Source organism: Astatotilapia calliptera, chromosome 5 (assembly GCF_964374335.1).
Source record: "Astatotilapia calliptera chromosome 5, fAstCal68.1, whole genome shotgun sequence".
In the NCBI taxonomy this organism is placed as follows: domain Eukaryota; kingdom Metazoa; phylum Chordata; class Actinopteri; order Cichliformes; family Cichlidae; genus Astatotilapia; species Astatotilapia calliptera.
The window spans coordinates 37,597,196-37,619,061 of record NC_137426.1 but is presented as its reverse complement, the minus strand read 5'-3'; the positions used below and the strand labels follow the sequence as shown (position 1 = coordinate 37,619,061).

The 21,866-nt window shown below is 40.1% G+C and overlaps 1 protein-coding gene across 3 annotated transcripts in view; it reads right to left on the bottom strand.

Moving 5' to 3' along the window:
* LOC113023063 (calcium-dependent secretion activator 1) overlaps window positions 1-21,866 on the bottom strand; it is a 359,245-nt gene that overhangs the window by 210,983 nt on the left and 126,396 nt on the right. For all 3 annotated transcript variants that reach the window (XM_080301445.1, XM_080301446.1, XM_026169137.2), the window contains exons 7-8: window positions 20,822-20,933; window positions 20,595-20,734 (exon numbers count right to left, since the gene is read on the bottom strand). In XM_080301445.1, coding sequence (XP_080157571.1) covers window positions 20,595-20,734; window positions 20,822-20,933 — 252 coding nt within the window. The remainder of the gene's footprint in view (window positions 1-20,594; window positions 20,735-20,821; window positions 20,934-21,866) is intronic.

Here is a 21,866-nt window from a genome sequence, read left to right as displayed (position 1 = left end):
AGGAGGAGGATGCATGCAGGTAAACTGAGGGTCTGTTGAGCTGATCGCTGGTTTCGTGAGAAAAATGTCAGCTCGTTCTTTATGTTACAGAAGCACAGAGACACAAGACCAGGCGGAAAGAGACGATCGTTCGGTGAAAATGAGAATCTGCGAATGCAACATGTGGAACACGGAGAGTGGAATATGTAAACAAACCGGTTAACGTAACCCCCTCGGTGCACTCTGCATGCTAACTGTTAGCAGAGCTAGTGAAATCTCTGAAAACATCTGAGCACTTTTGCAAACATGTTCTATGTTGACAACCTGACCAGACATACGTCGCGACATTCGCGGCTAAAACACTGTTAAAAGTGTAGCTGGTGACAGAAAAACGGGGTATTTTAAAACTACACCACCACTGCTGCCTGTGATTTGATCTGCATTCTGGGATAACTGGCTGCCCCAAGTCTACACAAGCAATCGATTTTCTAGGATCGACCTGTTTTGACTTACTTTGCACGGCAACCAATCAAATGTTAGAGAAGCTGCATGGGCAGCGTTAACCCCGCCCCCTGAGTTTGATGGGTGAGGCTGACAGATAAAATTATTTCATGACGAGAGCCAGGCGTCAGGACTGCCAAAATGAAATAAATAAATATATCATTAAATAATTAATTAAATGTGTCAATAATTAATTAAATGTGTCAATAATTAATTAAAATGTGAAATACATAAATAATTAATTAAATGTGTCAATAATTAATTAATTACATGTGTCAATAATTAATTAAAATGTGAAATACATAAATAATTAATTAAATGTGTCAATAATTAATTAATTACATGTGTCATAACTATTTATTTAATTAATTAATTCCAATTTTAATTAATTATTGCCACATTTAATTAATTATTTAATGGTGTATTTAATTAATTCATTATGGCAGTCCTGGCGTTCCATACGAGTCTGCCCACATTTTAAAACCACCATCCGCCCTACCTGGGGCAAAATAATTGTTGCCCCAAATCGGGCTAAAAACAGAGAGGGGAGATTTTACGTTTAAATATCTTTGAGTGACATGTAAGATATAAATCATGTTTTTAACTGTAGGATTAAGCGTAATGTCTTTGAGTTTATTATATTTATCAGAGTATACATATGTAGGAAGTGGAAGCCTAAGAGAGAGAGACTCAATAGTTCTCCATGCGGGGGGCTTTTCTGCAGCATAATAGAACATTATAGTTCTTAACTGGGCTGCCCAGTAATACCAAACCATGTTAGGACATTGCAGCCCTCCTGCATCAAAGGGCAAGTACAAAAGTGATAAGCGAAGTCTGGGACGTTTGTTATTCCATAAAAACTGATTAAACAGTTTTCTTATTTTAAGGAAAAAGTCTGAGGGAGGTGGCAAGGGGATATTCTGAAACAGATACAGAAGCTTAGGGAGCACGTTCATCTTTAGTATATTTATTCTACCAATCAGTGAAATTTGGAGACTCGACCATCTCTCCACTGATTTGGATATGTCAGTCATAATTGGACTATAATTATGGTTCACCACCTCTTCCAATTTCGGGACAATCTGAATACCTAGATAAGTAAACTGATTCACATTTCTAAAATGGCAGGTGTATTTAGGTGGATTCATCCTTTCTTCTGAGTTCAAAAGCATTATAGAAGATTTTGATTTATTGATTTTATAACCAGAAATATGTCCAAATTTTCCAATTAGGTCTAAAATGGCTGGAATATATTTTCCCAGATTTTTAAGAAAGAGGATCACATCGTCAGCATAAAGAGCTATTCGATGGTCGAGCCCTCCGATCTCTATACCCGTGATCACACAGTGTTCTCTTACAGCAATAGCAAGTGGTTCAATTGCAATTATAAATAAAAGGGGGGATAGGGGGCAACCTTGTCTACAACCTCTTCCAATCTCAACTGGTTTTGAGATAACATTATTGGTAATTATTTCTGCATATGGGTTATTATATAGAAGCCTGACCCAGTTACAGAATCCCACTCCCAAACCAAAGCGACCAAGAACCTCAAGCAAATAGGGCCATTCCACCCTATCGAAAGCCTTCTCTGCATCTAGTGCCAAGAAAGCTGTATCTGGAGACCCCCCTTGCTCGTGTAAAATATTTAACACTCGTCGAACATTGTGGAATCCCTGACGCCCAACCATGAACCCATTTTGATCTTCCTTGATGATGTCTGGCAAAAGGCCCTCCAGTCTCTTTGCTAGAATTTTACAGAGTATCTTTAAATCTGAGTTTAAGAGGCTAATTGGCCGCAGGTTTTCACATTTATCATTCGATTTTCCAGGTTTGGGAAGAAGTGTAATTAAGGCCCCTCTCAGAGTGGGTGGGAGTATCCCCTTTTGAGCAGATTCAGAAAACATTTCCAAAAGGGGTGCCTTTAATTTGGATACAAACTTTTTATAGATATCAATTGGCAGACCGTCTGGCCCTGCAGCCTTTCCAGAATTCATACTCATTATTGCCTCTGAGATTTCGTCCAGAGTCAATTTAGCCCCCAGTCTCAAGGATTCCTCTTCTTCTATTCTGGGGATATTCATATTGTCAAGAAAAGAGAAAAAATTGGGGTCACCTGGGTTTAAGTCAGAACTGTATAACCTTTCATAATAGGCCTTGAAAGAGTCACTTATTGCAGCAGGGTCAGAGATCGTTTCCCCTTTATGATTTTTAAGTGCAGTGATTGATCTTTCCAATTGGAATTGTTTTATACGCCAAGCCAGAATTTTACCTGATTTCTCCCCTTGATCAAAAACGGACTGCTTAAGTTTTAATAAGTTAGCTGTAGCTTTTGAAGCTGAGATTTCATTATATTGGGTTCTTAATAACAGCAAACTTTGGTGCAGCTTGGGACAGGGGTTCTTAAAGTACATATCCTCAGTAGCTTTAATTTTTGATTCCAATAATTTCAGCTTTTGTCTGGCCTTCTTAGATTTTGAGCTTGTGAAGCTAATTATTTGGCCTCTAATGAAGGCTTTGAATGCTTCCCATCTAATACACGAAGATGTTTCAGAAGTATTGAGCTCAAAGTAATCAGTAATTTGTTTGTCAAGGTACGCCAGTAGGTCTTTGTCCTTTATCCATTTTTGCTGAAATTTCCATTTTGGGGGATCTCGTACTAGCCCTGGATCCAAATAGACCAGACTGGCTGGGGCATGGTCTGAGATAAGGACACTGCCATAATCACAACCGTTCACTTGATAGGACAGACTTGCTGAGATCAAAAAGTAGTCTATTCGTGAGTATGATTTATGTGTGCTAGAATAACATGAATATGTCGATACACCAGGATTCCTGTCTCTCCATATATCCATAAGATTTAATTCCTTAGCAAACTGAAGAATGGTTTCCCTACTCTGGCTATGAGATTTGTCTAAATGTGATGATTTATCTATACTTGGGTTCAGAGTGCAATTGAAGTCTCCCGCTAAAATATATTGACCACTGAGTGCTGACAGCGTGCAGAACAGGTTATTAAAAAAAGATGGTTCATCCTTATTTGGGGCATAAATATTAACTAAAATCAGAGGTTCTGTATAGAGAGTACCCTGAACAATCAAATACCTTCCCATCCTATCTGCAATCACCTTACAAACATTAAAGGGGACGGACTTGTGTATTAGAGTCAAAACCCCTCTCGCTTGGGAGTTAAATGGTGCTGAAAATACCTCTCCCTGCCATCTCCGCTTAATCTTTAAGTCCTCTTTTCCAGTAAGATGAGTCTCTTGGAGAAAAATTATTTTGGAATGCATATCTTTTAACCTTCTCATCACTTGTTTAACTTTTTTAAGTTTTTGCAGCCCTCTACAGTTCCACGATGTCATCTTAATTTCTAAAACATTGGACATAGCTGCAATTTTCAGATGATCTTCTCATGCTAGTATATAGAAGTGTACCTTTAGACAACCAAAACAATGCAGACAACACAGATGCTTCTAACTGCATCAACCATTGAACACAACCCCTCTGACCTAAGGGCCAGTTTCCCCTTCTCCTTACTACACACTCCGGTAATGCTAATGACCAGTCCACAGTTATTGAGGAATGATCCAACATTATTGATATTGACTTATCCTGAACTTAAACACTCCCTCCATTGTTAGCTTTTACATACAAATAATAATTGCTTTGCCAGGAATTTATTGCTATCCCAAATATACTCATGTAAATAAATTAAATGTTAGGGGTCTACTGTGCTTTAACTCTATTTAAATGTAACTATAACTCAGAGAGTCCTCCTGGAAAACAAAAAGTAATCGATCCCCCCCCCCCAAAAAAAAGAAAAAAAAAAAAGAAAAAAAAAAGAAAAAGGGGGGGTATACTCACAATGCAGGTAATCACCAGCGTCTTTAACCCCCGTACAAATTAACGGAGGCATGTACAGATGTTCAGTGTGAATATATTTCAATGATCAGTTCACAGTAGCCCCAGGAATTAGCTGCCAAGCAAAACGTTCAATTATTTTACCAACTTTATCCGTATCGCTATTCATCCCGCTCTGCTTGGATCCGCGTAACGAAAATCTCTGCGTCCTCCGGTTTGCCAAAAGTCAGTGTTTTATCCTTGTAGGTCACCAGGAGCCTGGCGGGGAGAAGCATCCCGTGTCTTATCCCCATGCTGCGGAGCTGTCGTCTCACGGAGTCGAACTCTTTCTGCATCTTATGTATGCCGGCTGCCATGTCCGGGTAGAAACACACCGGTTTGTCCTCGTAGAGTATTTGCTTTTTGATTTTGGTCGCTTTCAGCACCATTGCCTTATCCCTATCGCTCAGGAATTTCATGATCAGTGTTCTTGGGGGGCCGTTTGGGTCGTTTCTCGGGCCGATTCGATGCGCCCTTTCCAGGAATGGCTTTGATTTCAGCAGAGGGATGTCCAGCGTCTCCGGGATCCAGGTTTCCAGAAATGCGCAAGCATCCGTTCCCTCCACCTTCTCCGGTAAATTCACCAGTCTCAGGTTAGCCCTCCTGGCCCTTGTTTCCAAGTCCATTACTTTGTCCTCCATATCTCTGGTTTTCTTTTCGAGACTCTGGACTTTTCTCTGAAGGCTATCGACCGTGTCCTCAGTGTCGGAAATGCGTGTCTCGACATTTACAATACGCTCCTTACACTCTCCGACCTCGTTTCTCACTCCCTCAATTGCAGCCATTATTCCGTCAAACCTGTTGGAGAAGTCGGTTTTCAAGTCTTTGATAGCTTCAAGAATCGGAGCGTGACTTGGTCCTTCCTCTTCAGCGCTAATTGACTCTTCCGACATGGCGCTAGCTTTAGCTTTTCCACTTTGTTTAGTTGGTCCGAAATCAATTTTAGGTTGTGAGGGTTTACCACGACCCCTGCCCGATTTACCTGGTGCAGACGACATAAAAGAGTCCTAAGCGCGGATACCGTTAGAGTTTAACTTCAAAAGTTGATATTACGTTAGGTGTCTTGGCAAAGATTCACGGAGGAGGGAAGTGTGCGTCTAGCTAACGCGCCGCCATTTTAGGAGTCAATTGATAAAGTTTTTGAAGGCAATTGACTCACACAGTTGTGTAGATGTCCCCGTCCTGGTGTCTCGGGATGCATCACGCTGCCTTGCCTGGGGTTAGCTTCTGTTTCTGGGGATGAGGGTTGAGTGTGCTCCCTTCTCAAGGTAAGCTAGGTTAGCCTTCTTGTGTGAGCTTTTCAAGTGCACTTTAAGGTTTGTGGGATTTTTTCCCTTAGAAATGTCCCTCATAATTTGTTTCTTTCCACTACAAGACACTTGCTTTATCCAAAACACAGTCATATTCAAAGTAATCCCAAATTGGACTCTGGCGCTTTCTCCCGACCTTTCCTGACATGATTCTGCGCGTGGGCGGAGCAGCAACACAGACGACTCGACTAACGTGCTGCCACCTGCTGGCATAATGAGACACAGCAAGAAAAAATCTGGAAACTAAACTTAATTTTCACCCTCAACTATTGTATGACACACACACATCAATGAAAACTAAACACATTTTTGCTATATCCATCCATTCGCTTCCGCTTATCCTTTTCAGGGTTGCGGGGGGCGCTGGAGCCTATCCCAGCTGTCATAGGGCGAGAGGCAGGGTACACCCTGGACAGGTCGCCAGTCTGTCGCAGGGCTAACACATAAGGACAGACAACCATTCACACTCACATTCACACCTAGTGGCAATTTGGATTATCCAATTAACCTATCCCCACAAGTTGCATGTCTTTGGACGGTGGGAGGAAGCCGGAGTACCCGCAGAGAACCCACGCAAACACGGGGAGAACATGCAAACTCCACACAGAAAGACCCCGGCCTGATGGTGGAATTGAACTCAGGAACTTCTTGCTGTGTGGCAACAGTGCTAACCACCGTGCCACCGTGCTGCCCATTTTTGCTATAAATTCAGTTAATTTTAGTTAGTTTTGTGAACACTCATTACAGTTTTAGTTAGTTTTCCTTTTTTTGTTTTTATTTTTATTTCCGTTAACGAAAATGTTTTTTCACTTCTAGTTTTCTCCAAATCTCTCAGTGGAATGATCAGTAGTGATGTGACGTTCTGTATCGAGGCTTCGAAGCTTGTGTCGAGTAATTGAGGGGGCGTTTCCGAAAATTGCAAAACTATTAAAACCCTGTTAATTGCACAAGTGCATGGAGGCAGGACCTCACAGCAGAAGCATACTCCATAATGTGTTGTACATTATCATATGTATATTATATGTAACGTGGTATTTTTCAATTATTGTATTTACCAACATCAAGAAGTCACAAGCAAAGAAAGACCACACCATGGTGCATGTTTGAACATGTTTACTGGTCAAAATTATTTATTAAACAAATAAACCACATTTTTTAGCCACCAAAAAATACACGTTCAAAGCAACACAATGGCGGCCCAATATCAGACAGAATCCCACTAGCGTGGGCAATTTTAATGACGCGGTTGGTGTTATTTTGTGGATTCAAGCTGCTCTTAATGGTTTTGGCCACCAGATGTCACCAGAGAGGACTGTGTTGAAAAGCTTCGAGTAATGAACCGTTTTTCAATACAAGCTTCAATGCTTCAGAAAGCTTCATTTGGCCATCACTACACATAGGGGAAAACATAAGGAGGTAGTGATGTGACGTTCTGTATCGAGGCTTCGAAGCTTGTGTCGAGTAATTGAGGGGCGTTTCCACGATGCGCGTATCGAGGCTTGCTTCATTTATGGGAGGAGCTGAAAATGATGACGTCCGAAGCCTCGCTGCCCGGCTGTACCACGTGACTGGTTCATGAAGTGGTTCGAACTTTGCCGCGAGATATGACAGCGATATAAACCCCTCAGACTTCATTTAAAATGTGGGTGTTTGATGGAGAGTTGCGGTTAGTGAGAGTTTGGAGACAGTTTGGAGGTTTATGAGAGTGAGGAGAGAAAGTCAGGAGAGAATGGAGCCAGCTAAGAAGAGGAGGATGTCCTCCCCTGTGTGGGAACATTTTGATCTTATTCCTCCCAACAAGGTATGTACATTTCTACAGAAGATGTATTTTCATAATACTGATGGTGCAATACAATTTATGTTAAGCTGTCGTTACTTGTGTACAAGGTGAAGTGTTTGCTATGTGCCAGGGAGCTGAGATATAACAACAACACCTCATCCATGCTTAGGCACTACAGAGCTTTGCATGTGAATAGGGGGAACACCGATTGTGGAGCAAGACCAGGTGAGCCATCAAATGCAATGATAATATAGGATGCAGTAATGTTACTAAATGATATAACAATATTATACAACTGTTATAAGTTACGTGTGTGATATTTATATTTGTGCTTTGTCTTTATTGTCTTTCCTCAGGAGAACAATCTCCAATAGATGAAGACCTGGTCAGCATGGTGATTGAGGACTCCCAGCCATTCAGCATTGTGGAGGACAAAGGATTCAAAAGATTTGTTAAATCATTAAATCCCAGCTATGTTCTCCCCACTAAAAAGGTCATAAAAGCAGTGAAAATGTAGTTTTTACAGAATAAAATGTGAACAGGCAGGACTGAGGCTCAAAGCCTCAGTGTGTAGCTGTCCACACCTCAACGTTACAAAAGCACAACCACTGTCCACACCCCAACCACACCTCACCTCACAGTAAATGATCATTTCCATTTTAAGCATTTCCAAATGATCATTTTCCATACTGCCAGTATAAATATACACAGTATACTGCATCACTACAATATACATGTTTTACACACTCCTTTTGTTGTTGACATTTACAGGCTGTGTGCAAAAGACCACATTCTTTAAATTCATGCCAACTAATATTTTTACGTCCAGTAGGTGTCCTACTAGAGCAAATGAAGCTTCAAGAAGCTTTGCGCTTGGATGAAAAGCTTCAGTGCTTCATGAAGCTTCATCTGCCCATCACTAATGATCAGTGGTTCGCTATCTGTCACCATCAAAACACTCCACAAATCCCGCGAATGATTCGCTTCCTTATAAACCATTGAATCAGACACCGAAGCAGTTAGGCTCTAAATGAAGCTTCAGACGTCACTGATCATGTGACTCTGGCCGAACGAATCAAGCTTCGACACAGTGCTTCTGAAGCAGTGTGTTGATTTTATTGACACATGCACCGGAGCATCAGCTTCAAGCGGACCATCACTACTTATGTGTAACTTTGTGTGTTATGGCTTTGGGTTTTGTTTATTATTAGTTTTCCTCTGTTTAGGTTCATGTTCAGTTCTGCCCTCGCCTTTGTTATTTATTGTGCACTGTAAATGAACTCACTCACATCACCACCCCCGCTGTCTGCAACTTGGGTCCTCCTTCACTTCCACACACGACTGCTGCCCCAGCCATGACACCCTCAGAGATCTTTGGTCATTTGCAAAAGACTCACTCTAAAACGTAATGCTTTTACTGCTTATACCCAATTTTGGTGACAATAAAGACGATCTCGATTCTGGTTCTAAGTGGATCAAAGCTGCTTTATTTTTTGTTTGTTTTTTAAGTTCCAATCAGCTCATTTTTCAGGGGTTATTTGGGGTGGGGGGTTGTACTGAAAGCAGTGTGTCACTGGTAAAGGACTACCTTAATATTCACTCACTTGTTGTTGTTTTTTTGCTATAACTCATCCATGTGGACCCTTTTCCTCACATCCATTGCCAGTTTAGAAAGACCATTCAATCTAACATGTATGTCATTTAAAGGACGATGGAGGGAACACGTGGAGGCACAGGGCTAACATGTGAACTCAAATCAGAAAGGCTCCAGCAAATAATTAAAGCAGGAAGCTTCATGCTGTGAAGGAACAGTGCTGAGCACTACATCATCCTTCCAGGTAAACACTGATCAGCTACAACTTCTCGTGGTGACACACCTGTTGCAACTTGCTGTTGGTGTTCTGATAAAGTATTTTATCACTTCATCTTTTTAATGTTCTTTCTATTGCTGTTAGAGTTGTATTGTTTATTGTCATTTATGCTTAGAAATATTTAACCATATATGCTTAGAGGTGTATAATCGATTGTGTAGTGATAGGATGTGTGATCCTTAGTTGTCTGCAAAGACTTTGTGTGCATTCCAGAGCATTCTGGCATTAACACCCACATTCTGGGAGCATGGGAGAGGTCGTACCTTCTCTTATTGTTTTATGGTAGGATAAACGTATCTATATCTTTTTTGGGTTAAGTGCCTTTTGTTTAGATGAACTGCTGGACTTCTAGACCAGCAGGTTTACGGAAGTCATTTATGGGGTCACACTCTGAACCCCCCTCCCCCCCCCCCACACACACACACACACAAACACACACACAGACAAGGTATTCTTTGTTCACATGTATACCTATGTAAGATGTTATATGTTAATGAACCTATGTATATTCATGTAACCAGAGATGGGCAGTAACGCGTTACTGTAATCTGATTACTTTTTTCAAGTAACAAGTAAAGTAAGGGATTACTATTGCAAAAACGGTAATTAGATTACCGTTACTTTCCCGTAGGAACTAAAACCGTGATTTTTTGCGAGAACGTCTCATGACAGTGACGTAAGCGAGTGCGCCGTTAGTGACAACAGCTGTGTCCAGATCAACAATGGATCACATATCGAGTGCAGGAGAGAGTATGAGCGTGCAGCGTTTAAAGCGTGGAAGTACTGACCTTACTTTGAGTTTGATTCCATAAAAAGTGACAAAAACATTAGTGTCCGCTGTGCGTGGGAAGAAAACTTCTTTTTACAGCAAAAAAACCCCTAAACTTCCAAGCAAGCACCGAGTAGCTACGACGTAATGGGAAACTCACAGAGAAACTCGCGGATTCTTCCACTGACCGCGGCACACCTGCACCAGGGTAAACCTCCGCCTGACGCAGTGCTGCTTTACAGGTGAAAATAGAGCAACAGGACCGCTAGTCTTTGACTTTATTTATTTTCTGCTGTGTTTTACTTGCATCTATTTGAAAGAGTGAGTGTAAACACAAAAAATATTTTATTTTATGTGCTGGAATGTGCAGAAAATAGCTTTAAATGTTAAACTAATTTCTTCAAGTCAGAGAATGTTGCATATAATTACATTTTTGCTTGATGCATAAAGTTAAAAGATTAAAACTGATAAAACAAGTTTTAAAAAGAGACTTTTCCATTTGATTACATTTTATATGATGGATTATGTAGAAAAAGTAGAATTAGGCTGAAAGATCTATCGCTTTATTACCTCTTCAGGTTGTAAATCGTGTTTTAAAAAGTAACTAAGTAACTAAGTAATTAATTACTTTTGAAAATAAGTAATCAGTAAAGTAACGGGATTACTTTTGGGGGAAGTAATCAGTAATTAGTTACTGATTACTTTTTTCAAGTAACTTGACCAACACTGCTTGTCACCACAATAAAAGGAGTGCTATGGGGAACCTGGCTGAGAGTCTGACGGAGGTCAAGTGGGTGGAACGACACTTGGCTGCAGGCAGGTCTCCCTCATGCATGAGTAACACGAAGAACTTTGCCTACTTGGTGTTCAATGCTTTTGCTGTGTAGTTAAACTGTCTCGTTCCAGCGGTGGGCCTGTGCTAGACAGACCCAACAATTGCAATCCACTACTATACTGCTAGCTGATATTTTAAGCTTGATAAATTATAATCATTCATAAAGCGACTTATTTCACATTGTAAAATCCTCAGTTAATGATAATTAATTAACCCAACACAAAACTACTGCAAACAAACCTGTTGTTGCAATAGCCAGCTAGACTGCTGTAGGCTGTGTGGGCTAGGTGGTGTTTAGAAAACAGGATGGGCTTCATAAATATTTGGAAACCTTTACGGAGGAAACCTGGTGCAAAAAATAAAGATTTATCTATGTTTACGTGCCCCACCCTCCCTCCCTCCCTCCTTGTTCTCAATTCTTTAACTTCTTCACTCCTAATTAGTACACGGGGATCTGCCAGGCCCGGGAGCCGTCGCCAGTCCCCTTCGAGGCCTTCCCCAAACCGCAGCTCAATTCATGTCCAAGCATCATCTTTACCTACTAAAACGCTGTCAAACCTAAAATGAGGACGTGGGCCCAGCTGGTAAATAGGAGGTTACTGGAACTGCAGAAGAGAGCTGAGCAGGAAACCCGGCAGCTGGAAATCTCCACAAGCAGTCAATAGAAAAGAAATTGAAATAAATTATCACTGTTATCGTAATATTATATACGTCCCAGGTCCTTGTTGTTACAGTGGTGCCAAAAAACCAGTACAGCCAGTGGAGGTACTGGCAAAGATGCTGGTAGAGCAAGCTGCCATGCACCAGGAGAAGGCAGCAGTGTACCAAGATCAGCTCAGCTTGGTACAGGGCCAGTCCAAACGCCAGACAACAGTGTTGGAGGACCTGGTTGTTTAGCCTGCGCTTGGAAGCTGAGTGACGTGGCAGCCAAGAGAGGCAGGCTCGGCTGCTGGACATACACAAATATCCCATAGTGCCACTTGAAATGATATAAGATTGCGTTCACGATCAATAGAGACTTGTAGTGTTTGTGCTGCACTCAGTGGTTGTCCAACTCTGACTCTGGGGAGGAGGAGACATCGGGGGCTTCTCGGGAAGTCCAGTGATTTACTCCAGTGAAGATTTCGCTCTAGGGCAGTCTTGGGACAACACTCAGTGCTTTGAACAGGCGATCGATAGTTCAACAATCAACAGTTGAACAGTAGACCCTGATGTAGCACTGACATACCTGCATTTTGTGTTGATTAGAGACAGACTCTATTAAGTGAGTCGTAAAAGTCACACAGAAAAGGAAAAGACCCAGTTGTTGGTGCCAAAAAGCCACCAGCAAATGATTTTCCAGGTGGATTCCTTTAACCCCATGGCAGGGATATGACAAAACTCTGGAGTGAATAATGGCCCAATTCTATTAGCTGGGCATCCAGGGGGATGTGTGCCAATAGTGTGTAATGCCCAGAGTGTCAGGCCATGAACCAACTAGCAATTCCAAGAGCACCTTTGTGCCTGTTACCATGCTGCCTTTCCAGGCCCAGAAACAGCAGCAGTGCCTGTACAAGAGAGACTCGGCTCGGACAATTTTCACTGGGAGATAAAGCGCTTGTATCGCTCACTTCTTCTAGCTCAAAGTTACCCTTTGGCAAGTGGGGGACATTGACCACAACATGGTGCCATCACACAGGTGAGGAGCCATAGAGGTATATCACCTTGTGTGGTGAAGAAAGATGGGTCTATACGGTTCTGCGTGGAGTACCACCAGCTGAACGAGGTTTGATGCTTATTCCATGGCCTGGGTTGACAAGCTCTTGGACCGGTTAGGCACTGCTCATATGTTCATAATGCTTTAACCAAGGGTTAGTGGCAGATTTCTCCACAGTATAAGGGAAAGACAACCTTCTCCACAGAGGCACAGATTGTTTTTAACAGACAACCTCATGCATTTGTAGTCACCATATTGTTGTTATCCCTTCTTTAACCCTCTAAACCTTTAAGATTTAATGAATATTCCTCATTTTCATCAATTACATAAAAAATGTTAATCGAGTGCTTTTTATTTTGCATCACGTAAGAACTGATGTTAGTGGAAATCTGGTACTTTTGAACCTGCTGTATTTCCCATAAAAGTGGCGATTGTACCTGATTGTTGTGCTAATGTTGCTATCACTACCTGCATTGCAGAGATTCAAGGAGTTAAGAACTCACATAAAATGGCATACACATCAGCCCCCCAAAATGCTCAAAATAATCATGATTTTACTCAAAGCATTCATGACACGTTTCCACATCAGGATGCAAATAAATATCCAGACAGACTGGCCTGATCTTGGCTGGTTCTGTGCTTGCCCCAGATATTTATACTTTACATTCTGTATTTTAAAGGGTGGGCAACTGTCCTGTTTATCAGCTGTCCCCAACCCCTGGGCTATGGACCAGTACCAGTCTGTGAGTCGTTTGGTACCGGGCTGCGAGAGTTAAGGCCCGGGTGTGAAATTTATGGTTTTCAGGGGTTTTATCGTCAACTCGGTTTCCCTGGGTCTTTCCCGTGTTGTAGTTGTGCGTCTTATTTATTACCATAGCGACCAGAGAGCATTAAGGGGCAGAGAGGAGGATGTTACTCTCAGTGTTGTTGGCGCACTTCAGGAGCACGCTGCTATTAAAGGTACACAATTACATAGTGAATTCACGTTTATTATTATATTTACAAAATACGACAGTTTTTGTCTTGGTCGTATCATTTTATTTTGTTGCATTTATCTGTAACACCTTAAAGGCTGGTCCGTGAAAATATTGTCTAACATTAAACCGATCTGTGGCACAAAAAGGGTTGGGGACCTGTATATGGCATTCTATTGAATCTTTCCCAGCAGAGCTTATTCATTCAAACCCAGTCACCAGTCTGCTGCAGGAAAGTTTTGTTTTTGTCTTACTTACTATATTTAGTTGTACTATTGAGAAATATAGTAAATGATGAACTGACTGGTTCTTACAGAGCACTTTACTACTCAGAAAAGCAGACAAGTCCATGTATTCTACCAGAGAACTTAAAGCACTATATACAGTTTGGTGGGGGTGTGGTCTGCAGAGGAGCAGTGGGTTCAGTGGGCAATGCCAGAAGGCTGGCAGAGCAGCTGGGACTAATTGCTGTGATCAGTCCTGCCTATTTAGTTGCAACCTGGAATGTCTTATGCTGGGCTCACACTGTGCGATTTTTGGCCCATTTTGAGCCGATTTTTGAGTCGTGCGACCGTTTTGGCGATCGGCCCGGTTTTGGCCTTCATCGTGCGTCGTGCATTGTGTAGTATACGTGGGGTAACAAGACGCGATTAACACCTCACGACCAGCTCCCGATCATCAATCGCTTGGTCGGGAGGATTTCAAATCCTCGCGACCGTCGTGAGGGTGTCACCGCAGTTTGTCACACTGCGCACGCGCAAACACAAATGTCAGTGAAAAAGACGGAGCAGCACAGCAGTGCAGCGTGTGATCTGGACACAAGCGACGGAGGCACAACTTGTAGAACTTTGGAAAGCTCATCCGAGCCTTTTCAATGTGGCCTCACAAAATTATCACGACCACAACAACCGTGAAAATAGTTGGATTTACACTGCTGCTCAATCACAGCTGATCATGTTTTTCATTAGCAAATTAGCAAAGTTGGTGGTGGCGGTGTGTCTGTGTGAGTGAAAGACAGAGAGGGAGAGCGAGCGACAGAATTTCTGTTATAACCTTAATGTTATGGACGCACAGTGTGAGCACTCAGGTCGCATCAGAGCATCGGGCGGTATAGTGTGAGACCCTGCATCGTGACCTATGAACTTCTAACCCCTGCGAGTCAATCGTACAGTTTGAGCAGGAGCTGAATCGCGCGACTGAAAAAATCGCACAGTGTAAGCCCAGCATTATTTACAACTGTTTTTGAAGAAAAAGTTATAAATAAAATTTAACCAGCCCATTAACATATATATGTTTGAGTTCTTCGTGTCACATCAAGCTTGCCTCATTCAACCGTCAACCATGGCGCCAAGCTGCTGTTTCTTTGAGAGGTAAGACCACTTTTTTCTTTGACTATGTTGTGTAGTATCTACATGTTGAGCATGGTTATATTTTGCGTTTGTCTTACGAGACATGTTATATAGTTTGCGTATGCTTGTGCTACATTAGTTTTACTGGATCCTGGACAAGTTAGATATGTCTGCTTTCATCCTGCCAAACCTTGCCATCCTAACACGGGAACCGTGAGACCACTGGACAGTTGGTGTGTATAGTTATACACTGTAGGGATGGGTATTGTTTAGGTTTTATCCGATACCGGTACCCATCCCTAATACACTGTGTTCGAGATTTTTGGTAACAGATGAAGTAAGCCCCTCACAGAGCAAACCTGGGCTTAAGGTGAAACATAATATTACAAGGGATGAGATTTAGTGTGCCTGTTTATCTCAGGCTATTGTCAACAACTATTAACTGCTTATATGTTAACATGCTTATTTTTGTGGAATGTGTAAGAAACATTTTTATTGTTTTTGTTTATTTTATTAAGGGATTAGCTACAGGCGTTCATGGGGTTATTTTTTCAAGGGGTTGTTTTTTTCATTTGCTTTCTTGGGATTCCTCTACTGTAAACCAAGAGTCTCAATTATCGAATAGGATAGGATAGCAAGAAGTGACATTTAAAATCTAAAAAGTCGAGGGTGAAAGCCACTGTGACAACATTGTTATGCGCTGTCAGTAATCTGTATTATATAAAAATGGTCTGTAAATAAAGCATGTTTCAACATAGTTATAAATTAGAGTTTGTTAAATCACACACTCAAATTTTTAAATAAAATTATTCACGGCACATGAGTGGACAGACAAAGGAGGTCGACAGACCTGGTGATAATTGCTTCTACACTGTAAAATGTAATATTGTGTTTAATTAAAAATATTAAATAGGCTGAGCTCAGTTTTTATCAATTTGTTATTAGAACTCGATTTAAATAAGTTACCAGTACTTTTTATGCAAAAACGCTGATAAACTTGTTTTAAATTAGAAAAACTAAGGCCCTTTCTCAATTCTCAAGTATGCGAGTCTGTACTCCCGAACGCACGGGAGTACAGACTTTGTTTTACGATTTGTACAATTGGAACACCAGCGTACTTGATGATGTCACAGGTCCGGAGTTTTTACTGCCGTCCCCTCTTAATTGTGTGCATTGTAAAGGTAATTGCAATACATGCTAAAAATAAGGGTAAGTTACGAATGCAATGTATATTTTGCGGACTATTAAAGACAAACAATTGTTTCCATGTTAAAATGTTTGCAATTCAAGTTTTTGCCCATACACTGGTAAAAGAACTGTTGACAGTGGCAAGTGTTAAATGGTTACCGTTGTGCTGCTGCAAAAAACTGAAAGCTGACAACCTGTTTTATTGTTAGACCATAATGTTGGCATGTTTTATTAAAGTTTTATTTGGGATGGTAATATAATTTTGTTTGATTGCTAATATCAGTGCATTATTTTTTATTGTTATTATTACATTTAATTTTTTTTTAATTGTGGCGGTTGAGGTGGACGCTTCACTTTTCACTGTTAAAGGAAAGCACTTCATTGGCGTTGTGTTACTGGACTGACCCTAAGCAATCATTGCAAATAGCAACGTTGCTATCCATTTTAGACACTTAAAAAAAAAGCACTCCACAGACCTTACTAGCATCACATGTGCATAACTCAGGTGTCATCTTATCAATGTGTTATCTGGTCTTCAATGTTTTTTCTTCTACAGACATTAGACATTTAATTGAAAGTCTTGATGTTGCATCTGTCTACATAGTGTTAGTTACTAACCATAATGGTAAGTGACCTGTATTTATATAGCGCTTTATTAGTCCCTAAGGACCCCAAAGTGCTTTATATATCCAGTCATCCACCCATTCACACACTAATGAGCCGTTGTGTTTTGTTTTGGACTTGGTTTACACAAATGCTCACTGAATGTCAATTCAGTTCAATAAAACTTTATTGATCCTGAAGCAATGTTCCCTCTAATGTTTCATGTGTCTGAGCGAACACACAAACTCCCTGAGCGTCCCTTGGACCACTGTGAGTGACATCAGGCGTGTGCACTGTGGTCACGCCAGCATCTAATCCATCCAATTTACATGGTTTATTAAAATAATCAAATTACAGCATTTACATTTATGTTAGACTACTTTTAATTAACTGCTTTAGCCCACTTACAATGAAAATGTAAAAAAATCTGTTTCATGACCTGTGTAGTATGTTAACACACTAACTAACACTAACATGGAAGTAAAAATAACTTGAACTCCAATTTTAAAAACACAACTTTCTTTCTTTCTTTTTTAATAAAGCTCTGACTTGTATTATGAGTCTGTGGTCTGGGAGAGAGTCTGTAACTCTCTGTCTGCAAAATACTATAATGACCAATGTTGGGCAATTAATTATATAGTTACTTCTTCAAAAAAGTAACTGAGTTATGCAAACAAAGTTTTTTGCAGCTGTTTACCTGAACAAGCAGTCAAAGTGTTTTTAAACAAACATTTCAAACTATTTACAGAACAATCAGCTGCTCTGCATCAAATTATTTGAGCTGCTTCAAAGAATAATTTCTGTCCACTATGAGATGAAGGAGAACAACAGCCTGATACCTGCAGGCCTGACAGCAGCAGATGTATCACTGCTGTAACACCTGTAACACTCAGCAGGCGCCTCATTGTTCTGACACACAACAAAACTATTGACTACACTACACACTAACTACACACTAACTACACACTAACTACACAAGACAACACACTAACTTTAGACTCCAAACACGCTAAACGTCTCAAATCTCTCACATCTCAAACACGCCGTCACTCCTAAAACTTCCCCCTTCCTAAACGACTAAATGCCATGTTGCCATATCATTTTTTGATTGGTCGACATGGTACATTTTTCCACCAATAGGAAAGGCTGAGGGAGGGGGGCTGTTTTTGCTCACAGGCTTTTGAGCGTTTTCCTTATAAAACGCCATTTTTACCGTTTCTTCCCGCAGTAAATATAAACAACGACAGTATTCAGGAAGAAAACCAAACATTGCAGATATTTTATCATAACTCTGGTTTTACGTGGCCGATCAACACAATTTAAAAACTGGTATAAAGTCCTCACAGTTGTTCCGTCTGTCCTGCTCACATCTCCAATGGTTGTACACGTTGTCATTAACGTGGCTTAACTCCTCATCAGACGCTTTGCTCGCTAAAACACCGGTGTCGGCACATAAGGACGCTGTCATAGGCTGTCAACCACGTTGATATACGAATGTGAATCGCGTGATTGGCTGGACTATGGGATAAGGTGGCATCGTTCTAAACACATACAGGAGCAGCCAGTCACTGACTAACACTGCAAAACAGAATTGTTAACGTATTTATTTTAATTTCAATTCAGGTTAGATTTTTTTTTTGTGTGCAACGCAGATTTTCTGTGCGCAGAGACGTGCCAGCAGTGCGCAATTGTGCACGCGCGCAGCTTAGAGGGAACGTTGTCCTGAAGGTTGACCTTCAGGATATGTTGGCAATAAAGGAAATTTTAAAAAAATAAGTTGGATGTACTTAATTCATTTGTGTGGATCCTGTTGACAAAATAGATTTATGTAAAACTAATTAGTAAAGCACAAGGTAGCTGAAAATATAATATTTGAATTAATCTAACTTAAACATTTTACTGCTACAAATAAGAGAGATGTGTTTAAAAAAACTAATCTAAACTATCTAACCTGAAAATATATAATTTATGTTGATACAACATAACTTGATTTAGGCAGTCTTATATATCTCTTGTTAATCCTAAGTAGTTTTTTAAAATTAAATTACCTAAAGATTTTTGCTTTAAACTAACACAATACAATTTCGTGGAACCTGTTGACAAAATAATTTTAATTAAAGTCAACGTTTCATTTTTTCTTTTTGAGTGAACTTGTTTTCATTGCCTTTTTTTTTTTTTTTTACTAATACACTTTTTATAACAAATTGAAATATTTTTTTCTTTAATTAAAAGTATATGAAAGATTAAACAAAACTAAAAGGCAGAATTTGAATGAGCGGTTTTAATACAGTAACTGCAACTAAAATACTATAATTAGAGTACAAGATACAACAGTAGTAATAGATAAATAAATTTAAGTAGCGAGAAATAATTGTCTTTAAGTTTTAGCTATTTTTTAAAAATTAGACTCCAGGAAATAAATAATTTATGTGAATTAATGATTTTGAGTAAAGTAAACTTAGTTTTTCTACTTCATCGGTTTCTGCGTTGATACAAATTCACGTTGTACAAAAACTTAAATGGTTTAAGGCTAACTAGTTTGGGCTCATAGCACATTCAAGTAATTTCAGCCTGAAAGTTTTTATTTCTAATGGGGGTCATAATAGAGTGTGATATTTCAGGTCCTGTGTGGATCTGCACATAGTCACATTCAGTGGTAGCAATAACCAGTAACCACAAGAGGGAAGCAAAAGATTATCTTTTGGACAAAGCACCCTAGTGGCTCATCAATTACACACCCAAATATTAAGTGTATCACACTCTAAATTAACTCTACAAGGGTTATTTAGAATTAACATTTTACCACCTGATTAAGATCAGATATACAGTTAAAAAATAATCATAAAATTGGGTTGTAAAGACTTAGAAATAATGAAATAACCATCAATATTAGGGAAGTTACACTTCAGCATGTGACGTAACAGATCCAAATGCTTACCTCCGGCACGTTTTAAAAATATAAAATTAACAATAAATTAATTAACAATACATTTCTGTTTCCCAAGTTTTTAAACTTAGAACTTCTTCTATTTACGTTTTCTATTTAAATACCTTTGGGTAATTTGATGTTTAGCAAAGCCTCTCATTCAATAAGCTCTTAATACACTCATCTTCATCAGTATTTGAACACTAAGAAAAAATGTTGTAATTTTGCCTATGGAACACAGTAGATCTTAAATTGAACAAGAAAGATATAATAGAAGAGCAGACACTAAAGGTGGCTGCGGTAAACACCTGACAACGCATCTCAAGGTGGGAAATATAGGATTTGCTAAAAAAAATCCCACCTTGTGTGAAGTAACTCATGACTAACTGAGAAAAAATACTCCAATAAACAATGTTTCCTGTGATTTGTAGTCAGAAGTGGCGAGTACATCTCTTAATAACTAAAAGCTTGCTGTACTCTATCTTTGCCTCCAGTACTATTGTAAGGAAATTGGAGTCATTTTAACAAGGACTTTGCCTTTAACTTGTACATTAAACAAATCTTGACTGGTTTCTTTATAGGCGCAATATTGTCAAAATTGGAAGCATCCTGTCTCAGAACCCACTTAGCCCATGTATTTTATATTTCTATATACTCATTCTTTTGTACTTTATTGCTCTAAAAACTGAAAAACTCCCTGAAAAACTTACACTTTATCCAAAATACTGATAGAGACTAAAAGGAGAGATCACATTTCTCCTTAATAGCTTTTCCAGAACCGGTCTGCTGAAATTATTCTGATGTACAAACTAAAACAGTAACTATTTTAAAGCAGCTACAGTTTTACACTGAACCATGATAACTCAAGTAGCTTTATATTGCCACAAGAATGTTTAATCTCACAGTAACTTACCCACAATGCTTCATGTTCTGTGGTTTGTCCATGCGAATGGCCAGTTTGATCTTGAGGTCACTGTCTGAGCAGCCTTTACACACTGTCATCTTATGGAGTTCAGACTGCTTAGGACTGTTGGGAGTCGGGTGGAGAACAACCTGGGAGTGTTCCCACCATTAATGTATATGTTGTATACAAGTTATACAAAGGCAAAGTGACCAAAATGAAGCAGAATGATTTCTTACCCTCCCCAGCTCCTTATCTTCCAGAGCTAACACTCCTGTGCTCTCAGTATACAGCTTCACCTTCACAGCAGGCAGTGGCTGAGTGGTGGTGAAGTCGCCCTGGGTACCCCAACTGCACACCAACACAAATATAGACACAACCACATATAAACAAAGAAAGACTGTTAAACATTATTATGACTCCTGAACTACCAGTTAAGCCTTGAAAGTTGTGTAAGTCTATGTTTGCTGGTGAGAAGCAGGGAGATGGGTGCTTTTGGACTATGGGAGGTACAACAATAGAAACTTTCATAGCGTAATGTACTCAAAATGTAACAACAGTGCAAAACACAGCTCTAACAGGCTGTCACAGTCACACAGTCACTTGACTGTCACTATACTGTAATGTGACAGTCAAGTTTTTGTCACATGCTTTCATTGTCTTCGTCTTCCTTTCACTCCTCAACCGAGTGAAAGGAGATGGCCCCGCCCCTCCCTGAGCCTGGTTCTGCTGGAGGTTTCTTTCTCTTAAAAGGGAGTTTTTCCTTCCTACTTTTGCTAAAGCGCGTGCTAATAGTGGGTCATATGGTTGTTGGGGTTTTCCTCGTTTTCTTTGTATTCTTTGTATTATTAACTATATCTATCTAATAGACTCAAATTTGTTCACGCAAAAGGAGAGTCTTCTTCACACACTGAGGTTAATTATGGAGTTCCACAGGGTTCAGGGCTAGGACCAATTCTGTTTACATTATACATGCTTCCCTTTGGCAGTATCATCAGAAGACATTGCATACTTTTTCACTGCTATTCTGATGACACCCAGATCTATGAGCTCAGTTTGGATTCGGGAGACAGACACTATCTCTGCTTCCAAGATTAGGCTTCAAACTTTCCTCTTTGATAAAGCATATAGTTAGGGCTGGACCAGGTGACCCTGAATCCTCCCTTAGTTATGCTGCAATAGACGTAGGCTGCCGGGGGATTCCCATGATGCATTGAGTTTTTCCTTTCCAGTCACCTTTTTCACTCACTATGTGTTAACAGACCTCTCTGCATTGAATCATAT